The 21,952-nt window shown below is 41.5% G+C and overlaps 1 protein-coding gene across 1 annotated transcript; it reads left to right on the top strand.

Annotated features, from left to right (window-relative positions):
* The first annotated feature begins 16,790 nt into the window (after positions 1 to 16,790).
* Positions 16,791 to 21,505, top strand: ucp2 (uncoupling protein 2). The gene is made up of 8 exons (XM_039744275.1): positions 16,791 to 16,922; positions 17,143 to 17,300; positions 18,749 to 18,940; positions 19,525 to 19,735; positions 20,306 to 20,503; positions 20,604 to 20,705; positions 20,796 to 20,976; positions 21,177 to 21,505. Exons 3-8 carry the CDS (start codon positions 18,815 to 18,817, stop codon positions 21,289 to 21,291), a joined length of 933 nt encoding a protein of 310 aa, XP_039600209.1. The 5' UTR covers positions 16,791 to 16,922; positions 17,143 to 17,300; positions 18,749 to 18,814; the 3' UTR covers positions 21,292 to 21,505.
* The last annotated feature ends 447 nt before the right edge of the window (positions 21,506 to 21,952 follow it).

The raw sequence follows: 21,952 nt of genomic DNA, 5'->3' as shown, positions 1-21,952 counted from the left end.
ATCAACAGGATTAATCATCTAGCTCCTCTGTGTGGTGGTACCTCCAAAGTACCACAAATGCATTAATTTCTCCTCTTCTAGCCTGTCTTGCTCATAACAGAGAGCTTCTGTCCAAACTCCCCTGTTAGTTCAAAATACCTATGGTTCAGGACTTATAAAAATAAAGTTCAACAACTACTTTTGGAGCTCAGGAAGGTCTGTAAAATACCTAGGCCAACAAGCCAGGGTGCTCTATGATGATACCTGAGGACTCAGGTACTGTTAAGTATTAAAGTTACAGTCAGTATCTAGAACAGCAGTCTGGTACAACAACATGGTGTATGTACCCTAGGACCCTGTTCTACCACTAAAGGGCTGTATAGTCAGTGTTATGATTTAAGATGTAAGCCGAGATGAGGCAAAAAAGATTAAATAGTCTTAAAAGGCCTCAGGCCTACCCACTAAAAAAGAAAGGGTGAAATAGACAAAGCCCAAAAAAATGACAGGAAATGTCAAAACTCTGGCTGTAAGGGCTGTGATATACTTGACGTTACGTGATGTGTATGCTTGCAGATGCTACTGCTATGCAATCAGTGTACTGTACTTTATGCAAGTCTGGAAGATTCCACCAAGTAGCAGATGCTGTTGTGAATGTGCAAAAAAAGATGGCAACAGCAACACAGAAGATGGTGAGATGTAAAACCTTTAAATGTATCCTGTCATTCTGATGGGGAATATGCAACGCTTGTATTGCCTATGCGAGAAATGGATGAAGAAAAGTACTACGAATACTTTTGTATGTTAGCATTTAAGTTTAACAGTGTGCTTCACCGCATCAAACCATTCATCAAACATTGACGCTTGCACGTTGATTCTGCTGGAGCTGCAATGTGGCTTGCCGTCAAACTGCGTTATCTTGCAAAGGCCGAATTTCCACTTCTTTTCTCTTTCATTTTTCTCTTTGCATGGATGTATCTGTCTTGAATTTGCTTTCATTTCACTTTGCACATTTTCACATCCACTTTCAAGGTCTTGGCAATTTGATGCCAGCTGTTCTGACAAGAATGTCTGTGACTACAGAGATCTTGATTGTCAACAACAATCCTGACATCATAAACTAAGACTTGAACACATACACCATCCAAATTTTTGCTGGTAATGCAACTCATACATGCGTCTAATTTCTAACGACGCGCCCAGGGGACATGTCAAAAGAGAGCTGGGAATGCGTGTCAGCCATGATGCTAAGCATTATGAGCATCAAGTATATTCCTGCCCTAAGAACAAAAACTATTGATTATTTAGCTTATTGAATGAATGAAGAAAATATAAAAAAAAGAATTCAAAATATACAACATTCAAAAGTAACTCAAAATTCTAAATTATAAAATTCTAAATTTATGAAACAAAATAATAAATCTCCAAAGATGTGAAATACTAAACAAATAAACAACATTTCAAAGAAAAAAGCAATAGAAAAAAGACCAAGATTAACTGAGAATGCTAGGAGGCCAATAAGCATACAAAATGAAAAAGGCAAGCAAAAAAGGAAGGTGAAGAGGACACCAAACTAATGCCACAGCAAGACACTGTGGCTGTCTGGTGGGTTAAATAGATCCCTTAAAGTTGTACCCAAATAGGCTCTTAATTTTAAACTATGGTGAAAAGGGGTTGTGGCAAAATTACGATAGATAGATAGATAGATAGATAGATAGATAGATAGATAGATAGATAGATAATCCCCAAGAGGAAATTCACATACTCCAGCAGCAGCAGCATACTGATAAAAACGATATTAATTAAAGAGCAATAAAAGCGCAGTGCAAGGTGGAGAGTGTGAGGCAGGTTTGACAGTCTATAATCTTGTATAATGTTAACGTTTACCCCAGGTGGAATTGAAGAGTCGCATAGTGTGGGGGAGAAACAATCTCCTCAATCTGTCAGTGCAGCAGGACAGTGATGGCAGTCCGTCGCTGAAGCTGCTCCTCTGTCTGGAGATGATCCTGTTCAGTGGATGCAATGGATTCTCCATGATTGACAGGAGCCTGCTCAGCGCCCGTTGCTCTGCCAAAGATGACAAACTGTCCAGCTCCGTGCCTACTCCGTGCCTGCCTTCCTCACCAGTTTGTCCAGGTGTGAGGTGTCCCTCTTCTTTATGCTGCCTCCCCAGCACACCACCGCGTAGAAGAGGGCACTCTCCACAACCGTTTGATAGAATATCTTATTATAATTGTAATAAACACAAACGTATAGCAGGGGATTAAAAATGAGTAAACTAACTTACTAAACCCAGGAAGCTCTCTCACAATGAAGCCAGTGGTGTCTACTACTTGCTTCATTTTCACTCAGAAACTCTGACATCCTTCCACCTCACCTCCAGCATCGTCCTACATCCAGTCTAATTTAAAGTCCTGTTTGCTCCTTTCCAAGATGTCATATGATCAACTGCTTGTTGTCTATGCAAAAGGATTGAGCTGTCTGTCAGACGTGTTATAAAAATGAAATACAAAAACAACAAGACTCCTTTGCTAGTTGCTGTCTTCATAGGTCTGTTCTGCAAGTAGTTATTATACAAAGAATTTAAAAATTGCCTGAAGCCTTCTAAATATGCTTGGTTTTATTAAAAGCCTTCATGTATTTTCTTTTCACTTTTACAGTACACTAAGTAATTTATTTCCATATTTCCAAGATATCAAGTTTCACCATTTTGCTTACAATAAGCAAACAAGGAAGGGTTATCAGTGTGAATATGCAAAGTGCTTCCTCTTTCAGTAACTTTGAAATATTTGATAAACACTAGAATCTCTCTGAGTAGCAATTGCCTTTACAATCTGCTTTTCCCAGCAGACAAAGATCATAGGGTTCACTGACATATCTACCACTCTTTGACGCTTGTTCTGTCTTCTTCAGTGTCACTAGTTACATTTCCTTCTAGGCCACCAAAATGCACCTGCCCAAAGCTGATTCTAAAGAGCATAAATCTGCCACCAGGGCTTTTCAGCTTTAATAGTGATACTGTCATCTCAACCTTGTCACAGGAGAAGATAAAAACAGAAATGTAAGCATTCAATTAAAACATGCCATTTTCAGCATTTCTCCACTTTTAATTATGCCATTAGTCGGGTTTACTATTTTTCCTTAAAGAAAGGTTTGATAATCTTTGTTTTCTGCTGTTTTCTTGGAACTGTGCAAAGGAAATGAAAGCTTAATAGTAAGACACTAAATAAGCATTCAAATGTCGTAAGGTTTAAACTCCTTTCCATGTAAATAAAAGACTGTATTATTGCAGTTATTATTGTTTCAATAATCTTTTGCCATGTATACATTTTTTAACATTTGACTATAATAAAATGTCTACCATGACAAAATATGCCACATATCCTGTGTTTTGGAGATATTTCTCTAAATTGGCTGTAACTGACCAAAAAAGGTAACTACTTTATATTTAATGCAGTGCTACAGTGCACTGACCACAATGCAAAAAGTGGGTTCTTGTAGCTTGAGAAAAATGTACATTGTGGCCAAAAAGAACTACAGTTTGCTGATACCAGCTTCATGGGACACAAACCTATCATATACAGCTTGGGCACAGGAGATATTGACTGTTGGAGCATAACAGGTGGGGTCAGGGTTTCTGTGGTGCAGTCCACCTCCAAAGGCACACAGTCTTCACTTTTAACAACCAAACATTAGCACCAGCATTTGACATTAACTGGATATCAAGGTTCATTTAAACACATTGATAATGAGAGCTAAGTAGTGAAACCTTCTGAGCAATCCAGAGGAGGAGAATACAACTGAAGAAAATCGAATCAAGGTCAACAAATGATCAATAATAAGAATAATTATTTACATTTATATAGTGGAGAGCCATTAACATGTACAGTAGCTTCCACCTGGATGATGCGACAGAAGCCATTCTTGTGCCTCTACACTCACCACACATTAGTTATTAGGTGGTGAAGGGGTGAGAGAGAGTCAATTAGAGACAGGGGATGATTAGGGCGCCAGAATGACTATACCATGGAGGGCAAATTAGCCTGGATATCAGAATACACTTTTATGAAAGATGCCCAGGTATCTTTTATGACCACAGAGAGTCAGAACCTCAGTTTTATGTCTCATCTGAAGGATGGTGCCATTTTTAGAGCACAGTGTCCCCATCACTTCAGTGGGGAATTAGGATCCATGTTCAGACCACAGGGTAGGCACCCCTGCTGGCCTCACCAACACATATTCCAGCAGGAACCCAAGTTTTTGCTGGTTGGTCTCCCATCCAAGTACTGCCCAGGCCCAAACCTGTTTAGCTTCAGGTGAATGACCAAGTGCATGTGGTATGGCTGAATTCACTATGTTGGGAAAGGAAAATTCTTCATTGTATTATCAATCATTTAATTTTTACTTTACACAGTATTCTTTATATAACATACCACACTTTAGAAAGTGAATACTAACATTTATGAGATAAAAGAATAAAATCTTGACAATACATAATAAAAATCACAAAAAATATATATGGGTTTGTTCTTTATTCACATTTAGAGGACAGCATCCCTTTTCTGAAATCTGTTTTTGTTTTTGTCATATAAAATATCAGACTTGTACAGCAAATGTTAAACTAATATGCCCAAATTATATGTCAAATTTAAGCCAATGAACAGTCTTAGATTAAAAAGCAGATGTTTCAAATTAGTGAACACAACTTCAGGCATATCCCCCTTGCCCATGTTAGGCCTATACACCCATAAACATGAACACTGCAAGGCTTTTCAATGACCTGATTATACAGATGGAGACTAAATTTGATACACTGGGAAAAGCAGCTCAATGAAGAACAAGGCTAAATGAACAAAAGCAAGATAAAAATGAGAGATGGCAACAGGCCAGCATTGTAACTTTGTATCTAGCAGCTAGTGACAGACAGAGAGTAGTAATGGAGCCAAGTATGTGAATAAATTAGATAAACTGTACAAAGTGAACTCTCTGCTTTGTTTTTATCAACAATATTAGGAATTGTTTCATTTCTTGAAATGTAAGCAAGTGTAGTAGATCAGCCCCTAAATGACGAGGCATTCACTTGTACGGCTTACTGCCTGCAGTGTTTCACCAAACAAATGCCACCTACTTACTGTATAAAAAGGGACACGATTAACAATCTTCTTTTGTGTTGTCCAGAACACAAAGAGGATGAAAACTAGGAATGCTCAAGTCAAGTGTATCCACTGCATGTTATCGTGCGGTGTACCGTTACTGGTATTACATATTATTTGTTATTTCAATTCTTGTTCCCTGAATTATTGCTTTCCATTTTTCAAATGCGAGCGGCACGGTGGTGCAGTGGGTAGCACTGCTGCCTCGCAGTTAGGAGACCCGTGTTCGCTTCCTGAGTCCTCCCTGCATGGAGTTTGCATGTCCTTCCCGTTTCTGCGTGGGTTTCCTCCGGGTGCTCCGGTTTCCACCCACAGCCCAAAGACATGCAGGTTAGGTGGATTGGCGATTCGAAATTGACCCTAGTGTGTGCTTGGTGTGTGTGTGTGTGTGTGTGTGTGTGTGCGCAACCTGCGGTGGGCTGGCACTCTGCCCGGAGTTTGTTTCCTGCCTTGCGCCCTGTGCTGGCAGGGTTTGGTTCCAGCAGACCCCTCGTGACCCTGTAGTTAGGATATAGTGGATTGAATAGTGGATGGATGGATTTTTCAAATGCTAAGATATAATTTGATTTATACAGTCAAAAAATCTTTTCTTTAATAAGTCAATTCACAAATTAATGTAATTAAGTATGAAAATGTAGTACCTTTGTCATTAAATAAAGATTACTTATATTTTATTACTTTCTTTTAAATTGTATACTAAAATAATTACTGTATTCAAAATTATGATTGAAAATTTGCCTTGTGTGTGATGGCCGGGTTTTCCATCAAATGTTGTTTTTTACCTGGCACCTTACACTTCAGCTCCTGAAAAGCCTGTAAGAGAAAAAAGAAGGGATAATGTTCAAGTTTATTGTCACAAGTACAGAGTACAGTCAAATTCTTAAATAAATGTCTAAAATGGCACCAATGGTAGACATTACCTTGAAACCTTAGGGGTCCTCCTTTTCTAAAACTCATTTGCTCAAAAAGTAATCTGAAGGTTTCAGAGATATTACGCAAAAAGTGCAGCAAGTAACAGTGTTTCAATTTTTAGTTCAATCAAGTAATATTTTACATACAATCCTTGTAAGCCCTAAAGAAAATAAAGAAAAATATTGCAAATACACAGAACAGTATGGAAAAAGGTATGAAGTTCACTGAATGAGTTATTACTTACTATAGTATAGTTACTATAGTAACTATAGTAAGTGAAATCCATCGCACAGAGCAAGTTTAGTGGTCATTTTAGCCATCTTTCTTGGGCATCCTCAAAGATGAGAGCTCTTTTTTGCATACTCTCCTACCACACATTTCTCCCTTAATCACTGTGCAGATCGTTTGTTTTTTGTTTCTTCTATTTTGTTTTCATTTTATTAGCTGCACACAACTCCTTTGTCTCAATTGTGAACAATTATTCCTCTTTCCTTTCATTGATCCACTATCAAAAAATAAAGTACATTAAAAAAATATAAGATATGTATTGAAACCACCCATTCTATTTCAGGTTTGGGGGTAGTCAGCCCTATCCTGGCAGTATCAGATGGAGGGCAGAGACCAGCCCTGAATGAGTGGAGAGTAATTTTGATATCTAAGTACACCAAATGAATAAGTACATGTAATAATACAACATGCATTTACTCAGTTTCCAAAACTGCTTAATCAACATTTCGCTTTGCAGATGGCTGGACTTTGTCCTGGCAGTAGTGGCTGGAACAACTCTGGATAGAATTTCTATGATAATTTAATTTAATTAAAAAATACAGATACTAGTACAGAATCCATCCATCATTTTTTAAACGTAAGACTATTTTATGGTGATAGGTCTAAAAGCCTTTCATGGAAACCTGTCCTAGTAACAGCCTGTTACAAGGTACATTCAATCACATGAAACCAATTTATGAAATGCTCTCTGTAACTATCACTATGAATAACAATTGGTTCCATAAAATAATTCCTCTTAAGCTAAATATATCCTATTAGTTCTACTACTGATTAGTTTTGCTGCTTTAGTTAAGTTACTACCATATGCCATAAATGTAAGCAGCTTTTTCAGACTTGCCCTCAGTAAAACAAATATATGTATATATAACAGCTTCCACAAGAATATAAATGACATAAAATGTAACCAATAAAATGTGTGCTATTTAGCAGTCATTCAGGATTACTTCAATGTCGGTATTATGTAAGATCAACCAGTGAAACATAGGGGCATGTGTGATAGCTCAGGTCTCCAAGCTTGTCTAACAAAGACAGTTTAAATATCAAGTAGGAATAGGGATAAACAGGAAGTACTCTACAACAATAAAAAGAAAGACAGCAACAATAAACAAGGATGAATAAAAGAAAAATTAATTAAGCAACTTGAGTAGGCCTAGGGCAAAGAAGGGGAAAAATAAAATCCATACATTATAGTAACAGGCATGATTAATTCAACAGGCATGAATCCAAAATAGGCAGTAACAAATGTGGAAGCAGGCTCAGGCTAAAATCTGATGACAAATTAAGGACATGTAAAACCATGAAAAAACAGACTTGTAATACAAAAGAGGTTGATTTATGTGGTTAAATCCATAACACCGCACTTTCAACATCATTCATCCATCCATCGCCCAGAGCTCAAGGCTGCAGGTACTGGGCATCTATTCACAACTGTAGCCTATTGTATACAGCATTTGTGAGAGAAAGTCATTGTATTCTAAATACTGGCTGCCACAATCCGAAACTATATTTATGGTTTGTCTTTAACAGTGAATACAGTGATTCAACCCATTCTTGTACTTGTAGAGTTTACATTGCATTACAAGGCATGGTGGATTAAATAAATGATGCTGGGCCCAAGGCAGAAACCAGTCCTGGTAGGGATGTCCAATTACTCAAAATACACCATTAATTTATTATGGAAATGTAGATTCTGAAAGCAGTTAAGGAAAGATGTTTTTGCAAATAAAAGATTGATAAATATTCTATTTTTACTGTTCTCTGCTAAAAGTGTTTATTCATGGACCTTTGCCTGCCTGCATGTCAGTGAATTTTACACAAAAAATCCCAGTTGGCTGTGGTCAAACTGCTTTTGGCTTTTCTCAAAGACAACTGAGGGATCCCTAAGGTTTATTATTTCAAAACTCATACAGACTAGAGTTTTATATTTTTTTTTCTTTGTTGCTAGCAGAACATGCAGTTGTGCTTGAAAGTTTCTGAACCCTTTAGAATTTTCTATATTTCTGCATAAATATGACCTAAAACATCAGATTTTCACTCAAGTCCTAAAAATAGATAAAGAGAAACCAGTTAAACAAATGAGACAAAAATATTATATTTGGTAATTTATTTATTAAGGAAAATGATCAAATATTACATATTTGTGGGTGGCAAAAGTATGTGAACCTTTGCTTTCAGTATCTGGTGTGACCCCACTTTAAAGCAATAACTGCAACTAAACATTTCTGGTAACTTTTGATCATTCCTGCACACCGGTTTGGAGGAATTTTAGCCCATTCCTCCATACAGAGCAGCTTCAACTCTGGGATGTTGGTGGGTTTCCTCACATTAACTGCTCACTTCAGGTCCTTCCACAACATTTCGATTGGATTAAGGTCAGGACTTTGACTTGGCCATTCCAAAACATTAACTTTATTCTTCTTTAACCATTCTTTTGTAGAACGACTTGTGTGCTTAAGGTTGTTGTCTTGCTGCATGACCCACCTTCTCTTGAGATTCAGTTCATGGACAGATGTCCTGACATTTTCCTTTAAAATTCTTTGATATAATTCAGAATTCATTGTTCCATCAATGAAGGCAAGCCGTCCTGGCCCAGATGCAGCAAAACAGGCCCAAACCATGATACTACCACCACCATGTTTCACAGATGGGATAAGGTTCTTCTGCTGGAATGCAGTGTTTTCCTTTCTCCAAACATTACGCTTTTCATTTAAACCAAAAAGTTCTATTTTGGTCTCATCCTTCCACAAAACATTCTTCCAATATCCTTCTGGTTTATCCACGTGATCTTTAGCAAACCGCAGACGAGCAGCAATGTTATTTTTTGGAAAGCAGTGGCTTTCTCCTTGCAACCCTTCTATGCACACCATTGGTGTTCAGTGTTCTCCTTATGGTGGACTCATGAACATGAACATTAGCCAATGTGAAAGAGCAACCTTCAGTTGCTTAGAAATTACCCTGGGGTCCTTTGTGACCTCACCGACTATTACACGCCTTGCTCTTGGAGTGATCTTTGTTTGTCAACCACTCCTGGGGAGGGTAACAATGGTCTTGAATTTCCTCCATTTGTACACAATCTGTCTGACTGTGGATTGGTGGAGTCCAAACTCTTTAGAGATGGTTTTGTAACCTTTTCCAGCCTGATGAACATCAACAACTCTTTTTCTGAGGTCCTCAGAAATCTCCTTTGTTCATGCCATGATACACTTCCACAAACATGTTTTAAAAAGAGCAGACTTTGATAGATTCCTGTTCTTTAAATAACACAGGGTGCCCACTCACACTTGATTGTCATCCTATTGATTGAAAACACCTGACTCTAATTTCACCTTCAAACTAACTGCTAATCCTAGAGGTTCACATACTTTTGCCACTCACAAATATGTAATATTTGATCATTTTCCTCAATAAATAAATGACCAAGTATAATATTTTTGTCTCATTTGTTTAACTGGTTTCTCTTTATCTACTTTTAGGACTTGAGTGAAAATCTGATGATGTTTTAGGTCATATTTATGCAGAAATATAGAAAATTCTAAAGGGTTCACAGACTTTCAAGCACAACTGTACAAGCATTAAAAAACTAAAAATCCTAGTTATGAGTATGTGTAGCACCAATGACTCACAACTCTACAGCCATTGACACAATTCTAAACATGTCCATCTCCTACTTGTATGTTGACTCTGATCGTCCTTACATATTTGTGTCGGTTTTGTAGCAGATACTCCAATTTCTTCCCATGTCCCAGAGATGCAAGTGTTACGTGAATCAGTGTAGGCCTATGTAAATGTGAACATTCCCTACATTGGGCATCCCATCCATAGCTGGCTCCTGTCTTGTGATCTAACACTGCCAGGATTTAGGCCCAGCTACAATATAGTCACCAGTACTGAATAATTGAAGATTACAGAATGGATGGGTGGGGGGATATTTTTTCTTTATTATTAATACACATGTCCAGTTGTTTTCTTGTGCATATTTGTATTTACTATTATGCATTCTTTCACTATTAGCTGATCGATTTTGTAATATGTGCAACCTGTTTGACTTTGACTATCTATGCAGTACTCTGAGCCCGACCTACTGAAAAGACTGCCATAAAAGAACACACTGAAATTTTCTTGACCCCCCATTCAAGGCATGGCTCATGCCTTGTGCCCAATGCTACCAGTACAGGTTCCATCTTCCCTGAGTTGGACAAAGCAGTACAACAAATGAATGGATAGATCATTTATTAGATATGCTGTATGTAATTAAGATCTGTCCAGCTTGCAACAGGTTTCCAAGAGAGAAGACACCGCCAAGAGTAAAGCAGGACACATTACAACAGCAGACACTGGAAAGATAGAGAAAGAATACCATACTGGCAGAAAAAAAGCCCTGAATTTCCATCCATCCATTATCCAACCCGCTATATTCTAACTAGAGGGTCACGGGGGTCTGCTGGAGCCGATTATCAGTGCAAGAGACCTGTTCATATACTGGATGTTGAGAAAAACATTAGATCTTCTGGCCAACAGTTGGACCCATGTGGCTACCAGCTGGCTAAATTGGATCTAGGTTGCCAGTGGAGGACAGGAAGGAAGCGCTAGGCTAGTAAACAGATCCTGATTTTGCCTTAGAAAATGCTCCTTTTAGGGAACAGACAATTTGGGAGCCTTAGACACCTGGTTGCTTTATAAGTTACTGAGACATCAGTGGTGCCAGAATGCCAACATCTGTAGCCTGGTTTCACTTAAAACAAGAGAAGGGTCATCCTATCCCTAGAAAGTGGCTACTGAGAGCATTTGTTTTCCAAACTGGCTTCAAGTCACAGGGCTTCTTCCATCGAGAGCTGTGAGTTGAACTGGAGCTGAAATAGACCAGAATAAGGTGAGAGACTTGGGGTGTAAAGGGTAGAGTACCTGTCCTTTGTAGCAGGGAAGCAATCAGGCCTCCCCACAGGTTTAATTCCTGTGTAAGCAGGAGAGTTGCATTTCACTTATATTCTGAGATCTACTTTGCTTTTACTCTGTTAGATGCATTATATTTATTAGTAGTACCTTTTTGAAATATGTACCATCCTTGGCATTATTATCTGGTTATGGAGAGGGTACATAATATATATATATATATATATATATATATATATATATATATATATATATATATATATATATATATATATATATATATATATATATATATATTGTCAGGGATGCCAGGGGCCATGACCCGGCCGGGACGCCAGGAGGGACCGGAAAAGGGTCAGAGCCCTGCCTGGATCACGTGGGGTTCGCCTTCCGGGTTGCTTTGGGGCCACGGGTCAAGGGCATGGAAGCCCTTCCCTGTAGGGGCCCGTGGTCACCGCCAGGAGGCCTTGGGACCCCCAATGCCTTGGGACTTGTTTCCCCAGCACTCCTGCCACACCAGGAAGTGCTGGGGAAGATTCTATAAAGGGGCGCCGGAGAGCAGCGGGAGGACAGCCGGCACTTCCGCCACACTTGGGCGTGGCCAGAAGAGGATTGCCGGGAACACCTGGGGCTCATAAACGTGTGGTGGTTTGTTTTAAACAAGATGTCCGCCTGTCTGTGCCCGGGTGGCGTTCACATCTGGCGTAGTCGGCAGGATGCTCCGCCTGTTTCAAAGGCGGAGACCTGATCAAAAAAATATTGTTGTGGACGGCCCGGCGCAGCAGGGGACCCCACCCACGTACCGCGGGGCTGCGTGCACACAGCACCGCGGGGTAAAGGAACCCCACGGACCGCCAGGGGTCCGCAGGAGGGCCGTTATTCCCTGATGCGGGAGGCGGCGTGCCTACAATGAGTGCAGCGGTCTCCAACGAGCGCCGTTGCTGGAGGCGTCCGGGACGGCATGGCGTCAAGAAAGGCCACGCCGAGGAGGTGTCCTCGGTTTGACGAGTCCGGGGAGGTGAGTTCCCTGCCTAGCGGCAGCGCCCATGGGGCCGGGCGTGTTTTCTTTGTTGCAGACAGGGGCTTCCCGGATCCACGTCAGTGGCAGGCGATGCCGGTCTGCGGGCTCCGGCAGCACAGCGGCAGCCGCGAGGGCTGCGGAGGAGGAGACGCTGCAGCTCAAAGGTGCCGGCAACAACAAGGCTGCCGGCAAGCACGCCGCCGCAGAAGGAGAGCCAAGATGGCCGCGGACCAGAAGTCCCTCCCCCTGACAGGCACGCGATTGGACGGTGTGTCTTGTGTGCCCGCCGATGACTGCAGAGAGGCGGGACCAAGGAATGTCCATCACGGGCAGGGGGGAGACCCGATTGGGCCGGAGGAGAAGGCCCACAGGAAGTGGCGGCGTTGGAGGCTGACAGACAGGTAGGCTCCGCGTCGGTTAACTTCCTGTCTTTGCCGGCTGCTCTGGCGGAGCTGGAGGCGTCCCTTCAGCCCGTGGAGCAGCGTGTATTACAGATGCTACGTGCCCTCCGGGCTGAGGTGCTGGATCTGGAGAGGAAGGCGCTCGCGGCGCTGAAAACGTTTCGATCAACAACGGGACGGCGCGACGCTGGAATCTCCAGCCGGAGAGGTACGGCGGAGACGGTGAGTACAGCCGACTCCGTACAGCATGCAGGAGGGTCTGTTGAAAAAGGCTGTGATGTTAACGATCAGTTCCGAGTAAGCAGCCCTCCGACAGGAGGTGCGGCGCCGCTGGCTGTATGCGCGGGCGAGGGGAGTCCGAGAGGACGCTGAATGGACACGGGCTGCTAAGTTCCCGGTCCTAGCGCCTCGCCCGAGTCGGCTGCGGTCTTGCGCCGCACTATAGGGACGCAGACGGGACAGAGGCGCTTTTATTCCATAAGGAGTCTCAAACCGTCATGGCGTCCCAGAGTGAACGGAGGAATAAAGGGCTGGGTGCCGATTCCTCCGATATGAAGGGGACGCAGACGGGACAGGGGCTCGCGTTGGTTAATACGGAGTCGCACACCGTCAAGGCGTCCAAGAGTGAAGGGAGGATTAAGCGGCTGGGTGCCGCCTCCTCCAACACGGTGAGACGCGTTGCTGGGTGCACGCGTACGGCTGGCCACCCTCTGGAGCGGCAGAGGGAATCCCTGAGGCCGGCGGAGAGAGCGCAGGCGGTGCCGGCGGCTCCATCATCGAGAGGACATGGAGGCCGCGGAGAGGATGCCGATCAGGCAAGTGCCGGGGTGTTTGGAGGGGGGAACGCTGCCCGTGCATGGCACGAGCTGGGTGCTTTGGCAGCGTTCTGCCCTGTATTCTCTTTGTAGGGACGGACCCGGGCGAGCTGAAGGAACCTCTTCGGTGGAACAGCCCTCTGATGTCGGGCCGTCTGCGGAATGATCTCTCTGCTGGTGCGCAGGTGCGCTCACAGCTGGAGGAGCCTACGGGGGAACGAGTGGCTCGGAACAAAGGGGCGTGGAGGTCTCGGAGGGGGTGCCGATCGAGGAGGCCCCGGGGTGCCGGTAAAAGGGGGGAGCACAACCTGTGCGAGGCACAGGGATGCACCATGGGTTGGTGCTCAGATTGTGTCTCCGCCCTGTCCCTGCTAGGAGTGCGGGCCGGACCCGCTATCCTCGAGTGGGACCCGTTTCGGGGCTCTGCTGCCCTCGCGGGACGGGTCGCTCTTACCCACGAGAGGTCTTCGCTGGCTGTGGGGCACTGTCAGGGATGCCAGGGGCCATGACCCGCCGGGACGCCAGGAGGGACCGGAAAAGGGTCAGAGCCCTGCCTGGATCACGGGGTTCGCCTTCGGGTTGCTTTGGGGGCCACGGGTCAAGGGCATGGAAGCCCTTCCCTGTAGGGGCCCGTGGTCACCGCCAGGAGGCGCCCCAATGCCTTGGGGACTTGTTTCCCCAGCACTCCTGCCACACCAGGAAGTGCTGGGGGGAAGATTTATGACGGCGCCCGGAGAGCAGCCGGGAGGACAGCCGGCACTTCCGCCACACTTGGGCGTGGCCAGAAGAGGATTGCCGGGAACACCTGGGGCTCATCCGGGTCCTCTATAAAAGGGCCGTCTCCCTTCATTCGAGGCTGGAGTCGGGTGGAAGCAGGACGAAGCTCAGGAGGAGAGTGGAGGCGGCCCGAAGACAAGGCATTGTGGCCAGGACTGTTTGGGGTTTGTTTTGTGCACTGAACTGGGTCTTTGTGACCATTATTTGGGGGTCTTTGTGACCATAGTTTGTAAAATACTGTAAATAAACGTGTGGTGGTTTGTTTTAAACAAGATGTCCGCCTGTCTGTGCCCGGGTGGCGTTCACAATATATATATATATATATATATATACACACATACATACATACACAGTATATGTATCAGGTTGAATCTTTACAACATACCAGGTCCACAGAAACCATTCCAATGATTGCATTACTCTTAGCCACAAACCATTTACCTTTATTTGCTAATTTTACAGAACATTCTCCTTCTGTTGTAGGAAACACTGACATCAACACTGATGAAAAAATCTATTACTTTTAAAAATAAGCTGAACCATTCACTAAAGACCAGCTCCATGATATCCTTACTATTATATTTCCTTTCTGATATAATCTAGTTATGTTGCCATAGCAGTATTTAATTTTATATGCTGCATTAACTATTCTTCCATTTAATTTTAAATGTGATACATTTTTTCCTGAAATATGATTTATCCCATGAAACAACACATTAATGGTACCGATGGTGATGGGGAAAGCAATGCTTGAGAGTTGTAGGCCTAACACCAGTAGTTTAGTACTTTTTTTTTCATAAATGTACATTTTTGAGTTGTAACATTACTAAATCCCACTTTGTTTTAATATAGAGATTAAGGACTCATATTAGATACTGACCGTATTGTGAATCTGGGACATAATGGCATAATTATCATGGATGCTTCACAGTCTAAAGAAGTCTGGGTTCAAATTCCTGGTTTGTCAATCTCCATGCGAGTTTCCCCAAGTTTGTGTATGTTTTCTTCAACACTCCAAAAACCAGCTTGTTATAACTGTAAATTTTAAATTGGTTCAGTGTGAACATGTGTGTATGCCATGGAAATTCTTGCACAAACGGGAGAAGCCCAGTTCACTTTTTTCTTTTACAGTGCCTGCTTCTGAAGGATGGGATGTTTTGATTAATTTTGGACTACGTTGGGCTCCATTGAACATTTTTTTGTAATTTGCATGTATGACTTTGTATTGAGACGTCATTATCATTTTATGAGGCAAATGCCCTTGTTGCATTACAGTGGAAACCTGCCTGGCACAAAATGGGTACATTAGTCAAATGAAATGCTACACATGACACCTTATCTACAGTACAAGACTAACTATGGTACTTAGTGGGCACTGAAATTAGTCCGGTCGTGTCGGCCACTTTAAGACAGGTTCCTTTGTTAAATTGCAGTTGATTTTTTTTCTGGCCCAACGCAGGTATATTGGTAGATTAGATTGGTTAACTTTGAAATTGAATTTCAGTAACGTATCTGTACTGTGCCTGGAAAAATGAACATGTAATAAAATATGTAAGATATGTTTAACAAATTATTGATGAATGTTAAAGACATAAATCAATCTGTACCTTTAAGAACATGCTTTCGTCCTGTTAACATATAATTAGTGGGGCTGCGTCTATATAGCTAACTGAAGCCTGTAATTTAAAAGCGCGTCCAGAACATGGATAGACATGCAAATACTTTTATGGCATAATTTAAACTTACTTTACAGCAAGAAATACGGAGTAATAGACAATTTATGTTTGTATAGGATGGTGCTCCTCTGCCGTCCTTTACGTGGTCTCTGGGTTCGAGCTTTCGATGTAGCGAAATAAACAGCTGTCAGTCTGTCCATTGAGCTTGTCTGTCCACTCTAGCGGAAGCCACGCTAAGTTATCAAAGACAATCGGGCTGCGACTCTTTAAAAAGTTTAATTCGTTAATTGTATTAACTTTACTTAAACACACACCGTAGAGTGGGCAGTTGAACACTCCAGAAAACCAACCTAAAGGTCGTAAGAAATATCACACCCTACTTTTTCAAAACCAGTGTAATGCATTATTAACCTGTAATTATATTTAAAATTAATCAGAGTTTATAGCAGCTCAAACCATCCGCATGGCCTTTTAAAAACAAATCAGTACACAACTACTAATTGTCTCTAACAGGTGATTAACTGCGTGTGTTCTGTTAATACCGACAAAGAACTTCATTTACCCCCGTCAGGGTCAAGACGTTAGTAATGAAGAAAATGGTGGCTGTAACGTGAAAGGGTCTTTGTGGCGCAAAGTTTTCACCCCCGGACTTTTCCAAAACAAAAACTGGGTAAAAGGTTAGTGTCTTCAAACAAGAACAGGATGTTCCTCATCCTTTCTTGTCTCTAGGAGGAAGCGCAAGGAGGTGGGGTCAGCGGCTAAAAAACATTAAAGTGACGCGAGAGGCACCAGTACTGGCCCGCCTCCGCACTGCTGTTTCTACCAATGGGCTGTCGAGAAGTGTTTTTTGTCAGTATAAAAACAAGCAACGTGGAAAACGGGGCTTTTATGATCTCGGGCGGAAAAAAAAGCGGTTGCTGGGTGGAAGCTGTTTTGACGCTATTGTTTCTAAAGAGAGCTGCTTCGACTGTTATTTTAATTTTTCTTTTATATTTACTTAATTAACTTTCAAGGTAATTTTCTCGTATCTTCTCGTTAGTCTGTAGATTAGTGTGTATTTATATAGCAAGCTTGTTAGGAAGCTGTGTAAACCGTTTCATGTAACTTTTATAATATTGTAATGCGGAAGAACAAATTGAAAATAAACAGCGGCCGTCAAAAATATTCAGAGCTTAATATACTATATGCTGTTTTTTGTTTGTGTTCGTAAATGTGTATTTTTTTTTCTTTCAGAATTTATATTATGCGTTTGAAGAGTTTCGCTTTGGAAAGGTTTTCTATGGAATACGAAGAGAAACTGATTTTAGTTGAAAGTAATTTCAACGAAAGGGATACCTTTAGAGAATCCTGATCAACCCTCGTTGCTTCACCCTGAGTGACTTGACTAATTTGTAAGTCGCCTTTTGTTACAGTTGGACTGTCTGTTGATTGTTCCTTATTTTATATTTTTTCTTTGTCCGATCAGCCCCCATCCCCGCGTGTAAGTTTCCCGACAGGAAATCGATCATCGTGTTTCTGAGAACTTCCCCAGACCACCCCCTCCCCGGTATGACGGCTTCCTAATAGAACGGGAGTGATTGCAGTTAAACACAGTAGCAGTAAATTGAACTTTGCCATTTTGTTACCCAGTTTTTCACAGTGCCCCCTCCAATACTATTACTGTAAATATGAGGTGGTATTAAGTAGTTGGCTCTTCCGTGTACTGTTGTTTTACAGAGTTCTCTTTACCAGCGGTGAATCGCATGTGCGCTTGAAATGTTGCATGATACCGATTCTGTTTGTACTGACAAGTTTAGGTACGTATTTTACGTAAGTTTAAGATCGGCCTTCTGCTAGGCACCCTGAACCTGCGGTTTAATTTCGTCTCTAGAAGAGTCCGCCTTAACCCAAACGACGTTGGGAAGGGGTCTTTTGTAAGCATTTTTCTTATACAGTAGACTGGTAACGGTAAACCAGAAGCAAAGCCCCCAATTCTTTAAGTACTCTTAATCTGTAAGCGTTGCCTGGCTAACATGCAACAACGTCTTTGCCCATCTCTGTAGTAGGGCGGCACTTGATGCTTCAGAATCCTGTTTACAAGTGCATTTTAATAAATCGCTTCTCCACTTGTGTATAAATCAATTTTTAGTGTCCGGATTGGTGGCTTTGGAAGGAAAAAAAAATGCCGGTATTGACGAAACTAATGCTTGTAGTTTGTCATTGTTTGACAAACAACAATTTTATAGTGACAATCTAAAGTCGCGGCGTTTAAATTAAGCTTGAAGGCTTTTAAAACAACCATAGCAAACAAATTTTCTCCCAAGTCACAGGTTTCTTGTAGCCTGCATCCGGTTTTCTTCGGGTTTTGTTACTTGTAATTTTCCTCCACCACCTTCAAGCCTTCCAGGACCTTTTGCGGAGGCAGTATGACTGCAGCATGGTACTGCCATTGCCATACACTTGCCATGAGTCCGTATCCTAGCCTAAGAACACTCCAGATAGAGTAGTTGTACTGTACGTCAATTTAAATTCCATTTTGTTACTTAAACAGTATTACATGAGCTGACTTTATAATTTTTTATATTATAATGCAATTAGATGGACTTCAGTCGTGTCTAAAATGAGGGGTATGTAGTTTATTGTGCCAGTTCACATAAGTGTACAGATGTGCTTTGTAATGTTGGGGCAGTTTAACAACCAACCACCCACATTCAACTCTGCCTATGAAATCTTTGGCTACATGGATCTTTTTAAGCTGCTTTTGTTTCAGCTTATTTTTCAAGTCTTAATTGTCAGACAAGCTTTACATTTGGTACACTGCCAGTCTTAATATGCACTTACCAATGTTTTTTACTTGCAGGCTTGGGCAGAGTTGAGTCTTATTTTCACTTCATCCTCTTCATCGTTTATACTTTTTTTGCTGAAAATGGTTGGATTCAAACCTGTTGATGTGCCCCCAACTGCTGCAGTTAAATTCATTGGTGCTGGTACTGCAGCCTGCATTGCGGATCTTGTTACATTCCCCCTGGATACTGCTAAAGTTAGACTCCAGGTGAGTTTGCTCATATAATGTCCCTTCAGAAGAGGTGCACAGTACTCTTGAATGCTTGGTATCTTGCAATCACACCAGACCTTGGTGAATAAGTCTGGGTCTATTTTCCGTGGATCTTGTATTTTGTGGTTTCCATTATCTGTGCAGCTTGTTTAACTAGTTGTTGCATTTTGAAAACCTATTGAAGGCCTACCATAGAAAATATTAAACTGACTTGTGACCTCCACTTGGATGTTGGTGTATGGAGTTAGTCTAGTTTTTAAATTGAAGTGAAAATGTGTATTCCAGTAGCTAAATTGCAATAGCCAACTTTATCTATCTGGTCTTTATTGTCCTTTTCAGTTTGTTGGATGGATTATGCGTCTTGTCCGGCTTTAAGAACAATTTCTCATAAGTTCTCTGTATATCTCTTTTTTAAATTCTTGCTGATAGTATAGATATCCTGATGGTGGTTATCCCTAGGAGTATGGAGCCATGGATCTTGAGATGGAGCAGTCTTTCACTAGGTTTAGTGATCTGGGAGTCCCTCCCGCCATCCCCAGTCACTGTAAAGCCTCTTCAATCCCCCCTTTTCTCCTGCACAGATTCAAGGAGAAAACCAGTCTTTGACTTCAAATATGAAATCTGTCAAATACAATGGTGTGTTTGGCACGATCACCACAATGGTGAAGACTGAAGGACCAAGGAGTCTATACAATGGGTTGGTGGCTGGTCTGCAGCGGCAAATGAGTTTTGCTTCTGTGCGCATTGGGCTATATGACTCAGTCAAGCAGTTCTATACAAAAGGAGCTGAACGTAAGTAAACTCATACTAATATTTGATATTTGGACTAACAAAACATGAAAATTGTCCTGTGCTAAAGCGTGCTATTCACAAATGGGATGGAATCTAGCAGTTGGTGTTGGTTTTGTCATCCTTAATGCAGATATCTGTAAACTATATGCAGTGTGGAAAAGGCCCAGGGAGAAATCTTCTTTACTGCATTAGCATGTGTAATTATCTACTATACAATTGTATACATGTGGTGTTTTAGCCATTAACAATTTTAGAATCCACTGGGGAAATAGAGGATTTCATTATAGAGTTAAAAAAAAAAAAAAAATGCTAAGCTTTTCAAAATTACCAGGGGTGATAGTCTTTTATTTTGGTCATAAATTCAAACTACCACAATGATGCTTTACTCCACAATATTTGGTTCAGAAACCAGTGATAGTCTAAACTTGTGACTTCAAATTGTTCAAGTCTTGCAACAGTGGTCATTTTGTCTTGCATATGTCAGATAAAATCATCTTTTTAGGCATTGGTTAATCGGTAGTTTGTTTTTTTTTGTATGTTTTCAAATTTTTTTTTTTTTTTAATTTACAGATGCAGGAATTGGAAGTCGCTTACTTGCAGGTTGTACCACTGGGGCTATGGCTGTGGCTTTTGCTCAACCTACAGATGTGGTTAAGGTCAGATTTCAGGCTCAGGCCAACATAAACGGTGGAAACCGAAGGTACCAAGGAACAGTGCATGCCTATAAGACTATTGCCAAGGAGGAAGGTGTACGGGGTTTATGGCGAGGTATGATTTAAACCAGCAACAGGAGTATCTGGTCAAAATCCTCCAGAAAACTACATGCCTAATTTTTCAATGGCACAAATATAAAACTTGTATCTTGCAGGAACTACACCAAATATTACCCGTAATGCCATTGTCAACTGCACTGAACTGGTAACCTATGATTTGATTAAAGATGCAATTCTCCGGTCTAACCTTATGACTGGTATGTATTTGGTGGTTTTTTTTTTTTTTTTCTTGGTTTAGGAACAAAACTGCCGGTCTTTATTCTAACTTTGTTTAAACATATTTCTAGACAACCTACCATGCCATTTTACATCTGCTTTTGGTGCTGGCTTCTGCACTACTGTGATAGCTTCCCCTGTGGATGTAGTGAAAACAAGATACATGAACTCTGCCCATGGCCAGTATAGTAGTGCCTTGAACTGTGCACTTACCATGTTGACAAAGGAGGGACCCACTGCTTTCTATAAAGGGTACGTTTTTGTCTATTTTGGTTCACTTGTTCCACTTTTTTGGATTCCATTTGTAAAGCAAGACTACATGGAATTGTGAATTTATTTGTAGCTGTAGAGGTACCAAGGTGTTTTTTTTTTGTACCAGAAAGTTCTGTCTTGAACACAGTTTACAAATATCTAGAAGTGAAATTTATTCCCATTCTGTTTTCATTTTACAGGTTCATGCCTTCTTTTCTCCGTCTGGGTTCCTGGAATGTTGTGATGTTTGTTACCTATGAGCAGCTGAAACGTGCCCTAATGATGGCTAGATGCAGCTGGGAGTCTCCTTTGTGAATGTTGTAGTGCACTGTCTTTGTCCTTTTTGTTCTGCTTTATCTACCTCTTACCTCTTTTGTTTACTGTAGCAGACTTAAAAGCTGGACTTTTATTTTGCATGAAAATGAAATTTTAGTCTTTTAGATTTCCGCTTGGTTATTCTTGCTTTGTGTCAAGTTATTCTTAAATGCATCCATTCCTGCTAATGGTAATAAAGTCTTAGTAAATCCAATGTTGGCTTCCATTTGTGGTGGTTTTTTTTTTTTGTATGTATGTGCCAAAGTAAATATGCAAAAATTCTACTTGCAGCAATAACCCTGGTAAATTTCTTGGTTTTAAGGATAGCGTGATCCTTATGATTTAATAGATCACAGGATGTGTGGGTGGTCTGTATACTGGCAGCATTTGGGGGTACAAGATGAGGTACTTGGTAATCCATTGGGAGCCATGTCCTCCTGGTCCAATTTAGTCTCTTGTCACACCTTTTGGGCTTGTGGTGGGAGATGGGTGAGCCCCCACAGTGCTGCCTTATACTCTACCTGTATTGTCATTTTTAAGCCCTAATCTGCAATTCTCAAACCTGAAACATTTAGTGCATTTGTGAATCCACCTCTGTTCCCTTAGCATTTTGTGCAGATTCCAAACTACTAATTTTGAGCAGGCGTTCCGAGCAGCATGG

Source organism: Polypterus senegalus, chromosome 2 (genome assembly GCF_016835505.1).
Source record: "Polypterus senegalus isolate Bchr_013 chromosome 2, ASM1683550v1, whole genome shotgun sequence".
NCBI classification, from domain to species: domain Eukaryota; kingdom Metazoa; phylum Chordata; class Cladistia; order Polypteriformes; family Polypteridae; genus Polypterus; species Polypterus senegalus.
This window is presented reverse-complemented; position numbering and strand designations above follow the sequence as displayed.